The sequence below is a fragment of the Heliangelus exortis genome, chromosome 2 (assembly GCF_036169615.1).
Source record: "Heliangelus exortis chromosome 2, bHelExo1.hap1, whole genome shotgun sequence".
Taxonomy (NCBI): Eukaryota; Metazoa; Chordata; class Aves; order Apodiformes; family Trochilidae; genus Heliangelus; species Heliangelus exortis.
In genome coordinates, this window is record NC_092423.1 from 23,373,708 (window position 1) to 23,389,100 (window position 15,393).

At 46.2% G+C, this 15,393-nt stretch overlaps 1 protein-coding gene across 1 annotated transcript; it reads left to right on the top strand.

Moving 5' to 3' along the window:
* Positions 1–769: 769 nt before the first annotated feature.
* FZD1 (frizzled class receptor 1) lies at positions 770–4,778 on the top strand. The gene has a single exon (XM_071735202.1). The coding sequence runs from the start codon at positions 1,112–1,114 to the stop codon at positions 2,894–2,896; it is 1,785 nt and encodes a 594-aa protein (XP_071591303.1). The 5' UTR covers positions 770–1,111; the 3' UTR covers positions 2,897–4,778.
* The last annotated feature ends 10,615 nt before the right edge of the window (positions 4,779–15,393 follow it).

Sequence of the window (15,393 nt, forward strand, 5' to 3'; positions counted from 1 at the left end):
CTGCTGTGGACATGATGGGAGGAAGGCGCACATAAAACACCGGCAATAACTCAGCAGCGAGATACTTGAAGTGTCTCTGGAGGGAGGCGGGTTGTGGCCACTTGCACCCCGCCGCTTGCTCATGAGATGCGAACATCGCGGGTTCTGCCTTCCACCGGCTGCGGCCCGCGCCCCAAGTTATTACAATAACCCCATCTTCTGGAACTCCGTCCAGTGAAGATGCTCCCCGATTGTTCACTGCTCCCTGCAGTGGACCCCGAGCAACAGCATCACCACCCCCTCCTCCCCTCCCCCGACCCTGCCCTTTGCTGTTCGGCAAATATCGATCCCCGCCCCCCCGCCTCTGCCCCTCGGCCCCTGCCGGGCTCTGAATGGAGCCGAAATTAGCACAGCTGCCTCTCCGCCGGGGCCGACACCGAGTTTGATGGACGCTGGACCCCGTCGAAGTGCGCGCTTCAATGACCTTAACGATCGTCATCACCGGGGCATCCAAAAACACCCCCGGGACAGTCCTGACCGCCGCCGTCCAGCCGAGCCGCACAGGCAGGCCCGGCCTCGCTCTGCCCCCAAAAAAGCTCGGCCACCCCCGACCGTTTCCCCCGTTCACCACCCCCCGCTCCTCACATGGCCGCCCCTCAAGCGGCGGGGCCCCCCTTCCCCCGCGCCTCCCCCGCCGCCTTTGTGCGCAAAACGGGGCAGCCCCGCGCCCGCCTGCGCCCGCCCCCGGGTGAGGCGTTGGGAGACGGTCCCTTACGCAGGAAAGTTCGGCGTCGGTTTCAAGGCTCCTCCTCCCGGTGGAAGGCAGACTGCGGGGCGCCTGGAAACCGGTCGGAGGGAGCGCGGCGCGGCGAGGCGAGGGGCGCGGGCTCGAGGGGCCGGCACAAATGGTCAGGCGGCGGCGGCGGCGGCGGAGGCGGCGGCGGTAGTCGGAGGCGCGGCGGGCGCTGCCGCCGGTGCGGGCAGAGCTGCGCGTCGCGGCCGAGCGAGTGGCGGCCGGGGCTGCCCCGTCCCTGCCCGCCGCTCCCTTCATGAGTCGCAAGTTCGGGCCGGGAGCAGCAGCAGCAGCGGCGGAGCGGCGGGAGCCCGGCTGGGCAGGCGGCACCGACTGAGCATGGCCGAGCGGCGCGGGCCGACGGCGAGCGGCGGCGGGGAAGTTGGCGGCGGGCAGCGAGCAGGCGGCGGCCGGTCCCCACGGTTGCCTTCGCTGGTGCTGCCCCTGCTGCTGGTGTGGGCGGCGGCGCTGCCGGCCGGGGGACAGCAGCCGGCGCCGCAGTACAACGGCGAGCGGGGCATCTCCATCCCGGACCACGGCTACTGCCAGCCCATCTCCATCCCCCTCTGCACCGACATCGCCTACAACCAGACCATCATGCCCAACCTGCTGGGCCACACCAACCAGGAGGACGCGGGGCTGGAGGTGCACCAGTTCTACCCGCTGGTGAAGGTGCAGTGCTCGGCCGAGCTCAAGTTCTTCCTCTGCTCCATGTACGCCCCGGTGTGCACCGTGCTGGAGCAGGCCCTCCCGCCCTGCCGCTCCCTCTGCGAGCGGGCCCGCCAGGGCTGCGAGGCCCTCATGAACAAGTTCGGCTTCCAGTGGCCCGACACGCTGCGCTGCGAGAAGTTCCCGGTGCACGGTGCCGGCGAGCTCTGCGTGGGTCAGAACGCCTCCGAGCGCGGCACCCCCACGCCCGCCCTGCGCCCCGAGAGCTGGACCAGCAACCCCCACCGCGGCGGCACCGGCGGCGGCACCGGGGGCTCGGGGCCCGGCGAGCCCCGAGGGCGCTTCTCTTGCCCGCGGGCGCTGAAGGTGCCCTCCTATCTGAACTACCGCTTCTTGGGCGAGAAGGACTGCGGGGCGCCCTGCGAGCCCGGCCGCCTCTACGGGCTCATGTACTTCGGGCCCGAGGAGCTGCGCTTCTCCCGCACCTGGATCGGCATCTGGTCGGTGCTCTGCTGTGCCTCCACTCTCTTCACCGTCCTCACCTATCTGGTGGACATGAAGCGGTTCAGCTACCCTGAGCGGCCCATCATCTTCCTCTCGGGCTGCTACACGGCGGTGGCCGTGGCCTACATCGCCGGCTTCCTCCTGGAGGAGAAGGTGGTCTGCAACGAGCGCTTCGCCGAGGACGGGTCCCGCACCGTGGCACAGGGCACGAAGCGAGAGGGGTGCACCATCCTCTTCATGATGCTCTACTTTTTTGGCATGGCCAGCTCCATCTGGTGGGTCATCCTCTCCCTCACCTGGTTCCTGGCCGCCGGCATGAAGTGGGGCCACGAGGCCATCGAGGCCAACTCCCAGTACTTCCACCTGGCAGCCTGGGCCGTGCCGGCCATCAAGACCATCACCATCCTGGCTCTGGGGCAGGTGGACGGGGATGTCCTCAGCGGCGTCTGCTTTGTGGGCATCAATAACGTGGACGCCCTGCGGGGCTTTGTGCTGGCGCCCTTGTTCGTCTACCTGTTCATCGGCACCTCCTTCCTGCTGGCCGGCTTCGTGTCCCTCTTCAGGATCCGGACCATCATGAAGCACGACGGTACCAAGACAGAAAAGCTGGAGAAGCTCATGGTGAGGATAGGCATCTTCAGCGTCCTCTATACGGTGCCGGCCACCATCGTCATTGCCTGCTATTTTTATGAGCAAGCTTTTAGGGAACAGTGGGAGAGGAGCTGGGTCACACAGAGCTGTAAGAGCTACGCCATCCCCTGCCCCAACAACCACAGCAGCCACCACCCGCCCATGAGCCCCGACTTCACTGTCTTCATGATCAAGTATCTCATGACCTTAATCGTGGGCATCACCTCGGGCTTCTGGATCTGGTCTGGGAAAACCCTGAACTCCTGGAGGAAGTTTTACACCAGGCTCACCAACAGCAAGCAGGGTGAAACCACCGTCTGAGATCCCCGGCTCTGCCTGGCAAAGCAGCTGCTCCTTATCCAGCGTGGGCAAACTTTGGGGACGGCGAGTGGTTTCGGCAGGCGGCGAGGAGCGAAGGACGAGCCAGGTGGGGACCCTGAGCCCAGGTGGGGACCCCGTGCCTGGGGCCGCCCGGCTCTGCCGTGCCCGCGCCTCTCGGGCTGTCTCCTGTTGGAACTGAGCGAGCCGGCCGGTTGGGGGAGAGGGATGTAAATAGCCTCTGTAAGATTTTGTAAGTATATTTGTATTTAAATTACAAAAATCTCACTTTTTTAATTATTTAGGACACTTTTAACCTGTTCGCGGATATTGCTTCCTCACCCCCCACGTTTTGGTTTTTTTATTTAAAAAGTTAAAAAAAAAAAAAAAAAAAAAGGCGTTGAATTTTTATTTCGTAGGACAGGATGGGAAAAACTGCCGGAAAGAAGAACCGAAACAAACGCCTCCCTTCTGCCCCACACAGGTTTTGTAATGGCTCTGCTTGGAGTTCTAGTTGCATGAGCAGCAGGGCCCGGAGCGAGGCCGCGGGCCGAGGCGGGACTGGCAGAGCTCTGCGGAGGTTGGTGAGCGGCACCTCTTCCCTCCTCAGCCCCGCACCCCTGTAAGGGAGGACGGTACCCGGTCCGGCCCCATTCAGGGGAAGACAGACAGGCAGACAGACAGACAGATAGGCAGACAGCCGCCCAGCCTCTCTCCTCGGCTGGCTGCAGCGGAGCCGAGCCCAAGTGTCCCGGGTGGGACCCGCCAGGCCCTTTTTTCCAGGGGGGGGTTAGAAACAAGACCCAGCCTTGCCCCGAGGTGTGCTCGGTCTTTCTTTGCCGGGTGACCCTCGGCAGTGCCTGAGGCTGGGGGCACTGGTTGCCGGCTGCCCGCTTCTAGTTCTATAAAACTTCTTTAAACGCCCAGCATAGTTGAAGATGAGTTGGCCTGCTCGGTTGTAGGAGTTGGGATTGAACACCGGCTGCACCTGTAGCACGTCCGATGGCTTGGGAGGTGGCTGGGGACGTCCCAGCGTCCCCCCGGGTTGAGATTTGTGGAAGGAAGGCTGCTTCTGGGTGGTGAGGTGGGAGCGGGGGCACCCTGGGGTGCTGCCCCCCGCCCCCTCCCCGCCGGGCTGCTGATGGCGGGGTTGAAAGGCCAGGAAACACGGCCCCAGTGAAAACAGCTTCATGGGGATAAAACGCGGCATTTGAGGATTTTTTTGTTCTTTTTTAAAACTAGAAGCTGGCTCCTCGTTTGGGAAACGTTGGAGCCGTTGCCCATCCCTTGGATTTTAGATCACTGAGATTTAATTCATTACACATTATGAGAGTGTGGTGATTTTTGCCAGCAGTAAAAACAAAGGAAAGGAAAACAGAAAACCAGAATGTTTAAACACTGGTAAGATACGAGACCTTAAAGAGCTTCAGCTGTCTTTTCTCCCCCTCCCCCTTTTTTTTTCGGTGCAGTAATAACATTGCATACTGCAAAGATACCAAGTGTGCAGTGTATCTACTACCTTGTATGCTACTGGGTGGGGGGGATTGTTCTTTTTAAAACAAACAAACAAACAAACAAAAAAATGAAATGTTAACTTTGGACGGCTGCATTTGAATATTTAGTCCTCTGTATGAAAACAGCAGAATGCTTCTCTCCTGACTGTATTATTTTAAACTTTTTTTTGTATTACAAATGCCTGTATTTAGGTTCATAAACATTATCTATGGCTACCATACCCTGAAATGCAAAATTTATTTGAATTTGGTATGCATTTATTTCTGTTCAGTATCACAAGATCATCTATATTTATAGAGGAATAGAAATTTATATATATTAAATACCATATTTTTAATTTGTCTGAAATAAATTGAGGTTTTGTACAAAACTACCTTGTCCTTTTACGTATTCCTCTGACTTAAATAGTGTGTGAAAGCAGTGTATATTCTACAAGATGTGTGGGGTTCCTTTTTTCTTTTCTCATATTAAGTTCACAGTAACAAGCTGGAATTCAGTGTAGGAATTCATTGTGCATTTTGGTTTTTATCTCTGGGCTGGTCTAGATTAATCCTTCAAAAGAAGTAATGTAAACTGTTCAAGATCTCTAACAGGGTATGGTCGGTAGTGTGAAATCTAAGAAGAGATCTGTTATATGGCAGGAGAAGAAAGAAAGAAGCTCACCAGTTCTTTTTCTTTTTTTTTCTTTTTCTTCTTTTTGTTATTAGGGTTCTCTCAATTTAGCTTTCTTCTCTCTTTCCTATTAAAATAAAAATGTTTTCTCATTACTCAAAATCACATTCAGACTATGTTGCAATATTGTCAGAATATTTTAATAGGTAAATTAGTTTCGTCTTCCTGAATTTTAAATGTTTGCTTAATCCAGAGTTAAATTATATGTTTATGGAAGCATTTCAGCTTTATGGAAAGTACATGCATTCTTAAACACCTAAACATTTCAACACAACATTTTTTTTTTTTCCTCTTCTAATTTGTTATTCTAAATGCCATTCTTTGGGTTTGTTAGGTAAGAATGGCTAATTACGAGGCTTGATTTCTGATTCCCAGTGTTCTGAGCAAGTACAGCAGTTCATTCTTCAGAGGAGGAAGAAGATGTAGGTGGTTTTGGTTTGTTTACTTTTTTTCAAATCACTATTTGTAAACAGCCATAGAGAAGCAAGGAAGCTTAAAAGAAATTCTTTAATGACGTGAAACAACAGAACTGTTGGTTTTTTTCGTTATTTTGATTTACATAAAGGTAGCTCGTGCTGTTTCAGATTTCTATTTTACACATTCTTCTCAAAGTTGTCTTCTTTCCTTTTTTTTTTTTTTTTTTCCTTTCATTTTTCAGGATATTTTAACATTTAAATTGGTACTGGTCAGCATTCAGCTAATGACTTGAAGTACAAGCCATTCAATTTCAGTTGCAGTGGAATTCTTTTTGGTCAGTATATAATTACGTTTGAGCTGTTATGACTATCAGTTTTCTTCCAGCTGAATGTATGTGATTTATTTGTGCATGGGAGAACACATTTATTTGTAACAGACACTTTGTATATATGGTAGGGATGGAAGGACTGATTTTTTAATAATACTTTTCAAAGATGAGTTAGGGATTTTTTTTACATGAAGTAAAATATTAGTATTTGCAGTTCATGATTTGCAGTAGATATGGATCCCGTTCAGTTCTTTGGGATTTTTTTTTCATAGATTGCAAAGCTGAAGTTCCATGTTCCATCTCAGTAATTTTGATATTGCTGGCTAGAAGCACAATATAATAATTTAAAAATTTAAAAGAGCAAACCCTCTTTTTTTTGTTTGCTAATTCTTGGGAACTTTCACAGTAATTTGCCAAGTTCAGTCATCACTGAATGCTGTGGTCCTATCTGTATGACTCACCTACCTTTTTACAGTTATATATCTCAACAAATAATAATATTTGAGACTCTATTATGCTACAGGGGTGTCTTCTGCATGGTATATTGCAGCCTTCACTGATGTTTTACCTGTTGAAAACAAATCTATACATTGCTCCATGGAATTTATATAGGTTTTTTTAACACAGTCTACAATTGATGTACCTTGTTTACTGAAGAAAGTAAGACTGTAAACAAAGAAGCAGTGTTGCCCAGATCTCTTTTCCCTGGTGAGAAAGATAATATAAGAGCAGAACTGTGGTATAACAAAGTTTGTTGGACTAGAAGTACTTGCTAAGGCATTCTTTAGTCAACAGCTTTGCTTTCTCTCATGGGATATATTTATAGCCTGAAATGAAGGGGCACTCAGGATCACTGTTTCCCTGAAGAGGGCTGTAGCCTGGAGAGCTGGAGATGCTGATTTACTGTTCATCCTTCAGTAACAGTAATGCTCTTTAATGTAGTGCAAATTTGTGGTATTGGAATGAAATCATATGCTGTTTCCATAACAAATCCTGTTGAGAAGGGGAAGGATTTCTGGTTTGCTCATACAGTAACCCTCCAGATTTTGGGTGTATGCATACACTTTTAGAAGTGTTGTTTTTGTTTGTTGCTTTTTTTTAATTCAGTGGCAAGGATGCAATCTAGTGGGTCTTGCCACTGAATTAAAAAACAAACAAACAAAAACACTTCTAGAAGTATATTTGAATTCTGTCCTCCAGATGCTGCCCACCCTACATTCCAATGCTTGCTGTTTGGCACCTGTAGTTACACGTGGTGCTGAGAATTCATTTAAATGGACAGTATTTGCGTTTTATTTTTTTTAATCATTCCAAGGGATGATAATAAGCTATGAGAAGAGGCTGCTGTATGAGGATAGTACCTCATCAGTCTCCTGCCACTCCCAGACACAAGAGACAATTTCCAGATCAACATGGTGATCCTTTTGAAAAGTTGTACACCCTGCAGCTGATCTCAGAAAGCAATCATGGTCTTGGTGTGGAGTTGAAGATTATTCAGGGTAATCTTGCAAAAAGTTTGCATTTGTGTGACATAACTCCTTGATCCTAGTGCTGCATAGCCCCAGGAAGAGCTTCACGTAGCAAAACTCATGACAGCTGTAGAGCTGGTAAGAAAATAAACGCTTACTTACAAAATAAGGAAACTGAGGTAAGGTCCTGTTTTCATCATAAATTGACCCTCTAGTGCTGAAACACTGGTATTGCATTGTATTTGGTGTTTCCAATGACTGTAGTCCAATGACTGATGTAGTTCCAAGCACTACAGGACTCTGTAACAACACTATGCAAAATAAGTTCTGAGTATCAGCCTCCCCCCTTTTCCATTCTGTTAGATTTGTATTGGTTGTTTGCTCTTGTGGAACACAGACCATCGTTGCTCTGTATGTTATACAAACTCAGAGTACATGGATCATACAGATACTGAGTTGGATTTTTGATCTGAAGATGCAAGTTCTTCAGCTGCTTGCTCCTATTAGAAGTGAGGGTTGCTCTCTGGTCCATAGCTGTGGAGGTTTCTCATATTTGTAAATCTCTTGCCCCTGTTGTTCATCAGTTGAGCTGGAAGGCTTGGGCAATGATTCACACTCACATGGACAAAAGGAACTTTGTTTTTCTTGCTTTGGACTGAACCCCTTGCTGCCTGTGTGTTTACAGCATGAAATTGTCACCAGAGAAATGCTTTGTTCTGAAGCTCCTGAGCAGTTTTGAAATACTACCATAGTTTTAAAAATTGAGTAGTGGTCTTAGGAAGCAAGACTTCATAACTTAGTGCAGAGGCTTTGCTTTTCAGAGTTTAGTTTTCAGAAGTTTCCAGACACTTTAAGGTGTGAAATAACTGCTAAAGGACAAACTGGCCACCCCAGCATTAGGTGCTGAACACATCGCAAGCATTATGAGCCACATATTCATCTGAGAGCAGCTCAGTGACAGTATTAAAGCAAACTAGATAATACTACATAAGAATAAAGAAAAGCATAATTGCATTTAGATTCTAGCTGAAATTCACTGCACCTTTACATAGGCAATTGAGGTCACTAAATGGAGAAGCAAATACCATTTGTGTCGGAGAGATTTCAATGTATTAGAAAAATAGATTTTAAGCAATATGGGATTGCAAGTGAAACATTTTCCAGATAAAAGCAATATCACTTTGATAGTTAAATCATAGACAGCGCTTTTGAAAAATAAAATACTTTTAAGAAAACATGCTGATTTTGTAGGCAGTGACAACTGTGTTTCAGATCTCAACTTGTTTTTAGTCTAAACTTCCAGTGTAACCACATCAGAGAGTCTCCCAGGCATGAGGTCTTGCCCTTGTTTGCATTCAAATCAGCAGCATTAAGTTGCTTATCTTGAGGCTGAATAAATAAACTCTAGTTTTCTAGTGAGACAGCACTTAATGAAGACCCACACTGAGACCCCACAAGTCTTGTCTCTCCCAGCTCTCCCAGGCCTTTGTCGCAGTGTGTGGAAGAATGGACATGATTGGTCTGCTCTAAAGTGAAAACTTCTCAATATCCATTAAACTCTGATGTGAACACACTGTGTTGGGAAAAGTATTTTTTGTGGACTATCTTGGAAATCACTTCTTCAGAAATACTGAAGCAATTTGCAAATTACTGAACTAATTTGCAATTAGCTGGCTTTTGGATAGTTGCATTATTTATGGTCTTGATAATGTGTTACTCTAGGCTAACATACAGGGCTACTGTATCTCAGTAGCACGCATGATCAGTGGAACTTGTCCACATTCTGATATCACCAGGAAACCTTTCAGTGAGGGAGAGCAGTATTTCTGTCTAGTTCTAGTATAACTTGGCTAATATTAATTGCTTGCTAGAGCACAAATTTAAAAGTAATTTAAACTGAGATAGTTTTATTACAGAGATCACAAGAAAAATTAAAGTGGCCTGTAACCCTCAGGTGGGATGTCTTGGTGCTCTTTACTTGCTTACTCATTTGTGTAACAGGTATTTTGTAACTGTTTTACATTCTGTGACTCAGTGCTGGTCTCTTTGCTGTGTTTAAGTGAGACCAACAGTGTGGCTCAGTGATGCTGAACAGCATCCTGTTGTCTTATTCATGTTAATCATTGTATCTTTGTTAAGATAACTCTCTGGTAACTTCTTTGACCTCCACTGCCATACTGAGAATAGTACAGGACTGATAATCACAGGAGTGTGCAGTTCATTTGAACAAGTCATGTCATTCCTCCCTGGCAGCTTGCCCACCACTAGTTCAACACCTGCTCTTGCATCTTGAGCAGTGGACCATCACCCTTCCTCAGAGGTAATGTTTGCAGTCTTGTGTGAACACCATGGATGCAGAACTGGCAGCAGCAGTACTGGGCTGAGCTGAATTGACTCATTTTCCTGGCTGCCCGAGCAATGTGCTAGCTCTTTTGTTTTTCCTCCACCTACCTAGGGTGGAGGCTATCCTGGCTGCTCTTAATCCCTGAATTTAATGGAGGAAGTTAGGGGCAGCATGTGCCGTTACATCCCTGACCATCCTCTGCTGCTCGTATTCCCCATGCCTTCTTGGATAACCTCACTGGAAGTTGCCTTGCTGTAACCATTGCCAGAATATAACTCACTCAGATCTCAGTTTATTCTTGAGGACTCACTGTATAGTGTTCATCTTGTTCACCACAAAATCGTTACTGTCCAAATAGAGAAGTGACACTCTCAAGCTTCTTGACAGCTTCTTTATTCATGACATTTCACTGTTGAATGCAAGCACAAATACTATCCCCAAGGAGTGATCTGGAGTTAATACTGAGAGTATAATGTGAACAAATAAGAATTTTCCACTTGCTTAAATTCAAATGTTACTGTGCATTATTATAAATTTGCTCTATGTAAAACTGAGAAGAAAAGGGCGCAATCACACCTTCATGTTTGCCTTCAGGAACATTAGTGTTTCCTTTATAGCCTACTTGTGTACAAATGCATCTAACAAATAAAATAATTTTTAAAAGCCAGCACAAAAACTCAAGGTGGACTTCTCAGAATATTTATATACATGAAAAAAAATTGCAGTACAAACAGCCTGTCACAAGGTCAGATTTTGCTACAACTCTTGTTAACTTTTCAGCACTTCTTTGTCTGTAATGATGAAAGGTTCACTTTTATTTTCTATGAACAGGGAAGGCACTTGATCACTTAGCATGAAGCCCTGCATTAGAAGACTGCAAGTACTGTATGTATTTACTTTGTAATTTAAAAAAAAATATTCTAATTCTGGGAAAAGTGAAGGAAAAATTTGCAACGTGCTCAAGGGGCTTGTATTTTGTAGAACTGGGTACTTCATTGTTACTGCGAACGGTGCTCGACTGCAAAGGTAAGGAAACGGGATCTGATCAATCCCAGTCAGGAGCTGTAGCTGGAATGGCTGTAAAGTGGTGTCTGAGTGTACTTTTTTCCTGACACAAAGGTTGGCTGTTCCTGAGTGGTGGAGTATGCCATCTGTAAGCCAAAGCTAATGGAGACCACTCTGACGAATGCTGCTCAATCTGTTACCCCTTGAGTTGTGCTGGGGCTGCTCTTCCCTGGGTCTGAGGACAGTGTGGGGACAGTGAAGGATGTGGGGGGCTGGGAAGGCAGGGGACTGTGGAGTGGGGGCAACAAGAGTTTGGAGAGGCAAGAGGAGATGGTTGCCTGCATAGGACAGGTTTGAGATGGTAAATGGGGAACTATGGCCATGCAGAGTTGGTGCCTCATCTGCCAAGGCCACCTTAACTCAGACTTGGGAAGGGTCCTGCTCCCCAGGGTGTGCAGAAACCATGGGCAGGTCCTACAGCTCGTGTCCCAGCATCACAGAAAGCAGAGGCAGGGAAACAGCTTTTTTCTGGATGTTTCTGAATCACAACAAGACAAAACAATCTTGTTTGCACAAGAGGACCAGGCAGAGTGGGCTACAAAGCTGGGGCCGAGTGGTGTGGTGGGCTGAGGAGCAGGCAAGGTGAGGAGCCCAGCCAGCACCAACCCCCTCTGGATGGCAACCACAAGGTTTCCGCCAGGTTTCCCTGGATCCTGTTTTCCACTTCTAGATTAAAAATCTCCCCTCAGGGGAGAACGAAAAGGAAATTGTATGGTAGACTTTGCTATGTTTCCATCTGACTTTTTCCATAGAAATGGGCAGTTGGGCCTGGTGTTTCTTAAGATTTCTTTATAGTAAGAGTAAAATCCTGGTTCTGCTGAAGGCAATAGCAAGCTTCCCGTGGGCCTCGGAGGGCTGTAATTTCATCTTGGCTTCAAGATGCATTAGGATGTGCATGAAGATCTTGGGGACAGAAAAAGTGAAAGTGAAGAATAAAGATTTCTCACCCAAAAGCTGTTCATAGTGCTTAGTTCTTTTCATCAGGCCTCATCTCATTTCATCAGGCTTCAAAATATTTTCAATGCTTTTCTGATCTTATTTATTAAGAATATATAGGTACTATCCAGGGCAGACATTAGCTAACGATCTGTGTTAGCTAAGGATTCAGTTCCTCAATCCTCAGTTTTGTCAAAAACAGACATCAAGGTTAGTTTCTCAAAAATGATCAGCTACAAAATACATGTTTTGATTTTAGGATTTTTTTTTTTTTTTTAAAAAGGAATACTCTCTGTTTGAAATGGGGCTACTTTTACTTCTAAAAGTGCTGACAATCTGAATGTCTAGCAGGTATTTCTACTGTCTTTTTTTTTTTCCAATTCTTTGTACAAGTCCCATTTTTTACTTTCTCATAAGTGCTTTTTTTCCTCACAGCAGTTCTGGAAATAGCTTTTCTTTGCAGCCGGGGAGAGGATGCCTATGTACCATCCGTGAAGACAGCCTGGAGAACAGGCACAGGCAAACTGCAAAACAACATAACTTGTGGAATTAACACTTCATGTTGACACCCATTAAAAATATTCGGAGACTGACTCAGCCTGCTTCTGTTGCACAAATAACATGCTTGGCTCTGAATGATTCAAGATCTTATCTGCTCTCAATGCTAAATTCAGTGTGGAGGGCCTGATTCTTTTCTCATTAACCTCCAAAGGAGTTTTGCTGCTCACTTCAAAGAGTATTACATCAGCAACATTTGCAGAGGAGCACACAGAGTTCCTGTATCTATTCCCTTTTGTCTTTCTCTTTTTTAAAAAATTGCATTCCAAACTACAGCAAAACAAAAAAAGGCCAGGAAGCAGTCAAAATAAATCTGTGTGCAGTTGAAAGAAATCTGTGTGTTGAGCAGTGTTGTTACATGAGAGCTCTGTTTATTTGGAGTTCTTAAGTGCAAACCAAGAGTAGAAACCAGCAAGAGCTGAGATTGTCAAGGGTTTGGTTATATTTGGAGCTGAGTACCCTCAATTCCCTTTGTCCCCATGATAGGAACTTTTCACAGTTACAGGTATTTCTTTGCACTTTGCACAAGTATTTGCAAAGAACTGGAGCTGAGATGTTTTGGTCAGCCACTGGAAGTCATACAAGATTGTCATCTGCTGCTACCCACCACCCAATGGTAGAGAGATGGTGACAAACTTAGATAGATAGCTGCTGTTTTCTTCCAAAACCACACTTTAAGGCTTCAGTTTAAGGGGTCAGGTATGCCCATTTCCTATTTTCTCAAGCTCACTTATCTGGTTTCAAACCTATGAAGTCATCCTCTGTGGGGGATGCTCTGTGCTGTCCTGAGGGAGCAAACATGAACCAGCTCGCTTCTAGTCTTTGAGGTTTTTTTTGCCCCCTGCCCTACTGTTGCCCTGTTTGATTCTCAATCAACCTTGCCAACTCCTTGCCATGCCAGAAGATCCTTTCCTTACCCCCATGATGCAAACACTCTCTTCCCTCTTGGCTGTTGGCAGGCATCCATCCCTCTGAGCTGTTTCCTTCTCGCTTTGGCAGGTCTTCTAACACAGGAATCAGGGCAAATGACATGTGGGGACAGGAATCTCTGCTTTTTCTCCACTGTAACTACCTCAGCCACTGGAAACTGTCATTTTCCAGTGGGTCCTGATGAGTGTCACCATCTCAGCCTATGCTGCTCTCCATAAATATTCTGAAATGCACAGGGAGCTCAGTCCGCAGTTGAGGGCTTAGTGTGCCCAGGTGAACACATATCTGCTCCAAGCTTGAGTGGGAGTAGGAGTAGATTTTTTCCATATTTCCCTTGTGTATCCTGAAAAATAGGTTATTCTGAGGCTGTATCCTCTCTTTTTCACAAATGAGCAACTAAGTATCTTAGATTTCTCATAATGCAAGATGGGAAGAAAACTGAAATTGTAAAGTTTCAAAGGACAGGTAGGTGACCAGTTTCCAAAACATTAGTAGATGAGCTCTTTCTAAATCATCATGACAAGAGCCTAGTGTTTTGCTCTTTAGTTTGGCCTTTGCAATCTTCTGTGCTGCCTACTTTCTGGTGTCAGGAGAACCCTAAAACCTTTCTGAAATCCACTGGTGAATTTTGACTTGCTTAATATGGAAAAACACACACTTTTGACAGTAAAACTGCTGAATATGGGAAACATTCAAAAGTTTTTGTGGAAGTACCTGGAGCCTTCAAATCCAGCTATCTTCCCAAAAGATAAGCTCTTACACATCATCAAATCATTACATTTGAGGCAGCTGTTACTGATACAATTCTGTGTCTTGTTTGAGGCAAAAGGGTTAAATAATTCTAAATGCTACTCCTAGACTTAAACTCTTATCTGCCAGTGGCAGCTGGAGGACTTCACCTGAGCCTTCTCCAGCCATCCTGCGGTGCCTACTTTGCCTGGCATTCAGAAATTGCTCATGAGGTCCTGCTCTCAGTTCCTCTGTTGTATCTCATCAGGAAGGTTCATGAGGAGTCCCAGAGAGCTTAATAACCTTAATAACTGGTATGAATACTTGGGGCAGCAGCATGAAGTCACATTGCTCAGCAAGTAGATGGAAATACTGCAAGGGTGTGCAAAGACACAGACACTGCTGCCACTCTGCCCCTTCTGAGAGGGGCAGAGTGGAAGATATAAAAGGGTGGAAGATATAAAGGAGGACAGCACATAAACATGACAATAGCTCGCTAAGAAAGCCTTGATGTTCTTCTGTCATGTTCCTCCTGGAAAAGAACGAGTTTAAATAATCACAAAAGCATGTCCTGTGGCAAAAACTCCAACCCCTACCACCTTGGAGTCTGTTTGGAAGATAGACTTTTGGCAAGTGCTTCAATAGCCACTGAAATGCCCAATGCATGTTAAAGATCTAACCAATAAGTTATAGGCTCCTTTTTTTTTTATTTTTTTTATTCATTGGAGAACACTGACAAAACTGCAAACACATGTTTCTGCTGCTAAAGCTTAGCCTTATCACAGTTTGAAAATGTGGAAAATCAATTACATGCTTTGAATTACTCCCTTTATTGCTATAAAAGAATTTCTTCATTCTTCCAGGGTAGTGTACGCTTGGTAACATCTACCGCTAACAGGCTGTTAGGACTTTCTGCTAAATTAATACACTACAAGTAAACTAAACAGAAGGCCAGTGGAATGCTAAACATCCACTTTCTCCTCTGTTGTGGCTGTGCTGCAGCTTGGGAACCCTCAGCCTTGTTGCTACAACATCTGGACAACATTTGGGGCTGTCTCTCAAGTGCACGGGTGTGCACCTCCGGTGAATTTTAACTTTCAACATCTCTCTGCCTCTAATCTATATTTAATGTTTCATGACTAGTAGTCAAAGAAACTTCAGCTAAATATCAGGTTGGAATGAAAATGATCCTTGGGAAAACACTCATTTTCAGCATTCACCCACAAAGTATCTGTGACAGAGACATTCCCTGGAGATTTGTAGCCCATTCTCTCACAGTAATAATAATTAAGACTCGTGATTACTGTGCCCACATAATCAAAGATCGCTTCATAAAATGTACTCCCTAAAGGGACAAATTCCCTGCTCCTAACTGGATGTCAGTCAGAGGGATCAGCACCCCCAGGGATCTGGAGTCTTTGCTTGCCCTTTTCATTACCGTGTTGTTAGCATTGTGTTACTTCATATTCTTCTCAATGCAAATGAGTAGGTAATCATGTGTAAATCGTGCCCTCCAGAAGGCACATGTGGTGAGTTT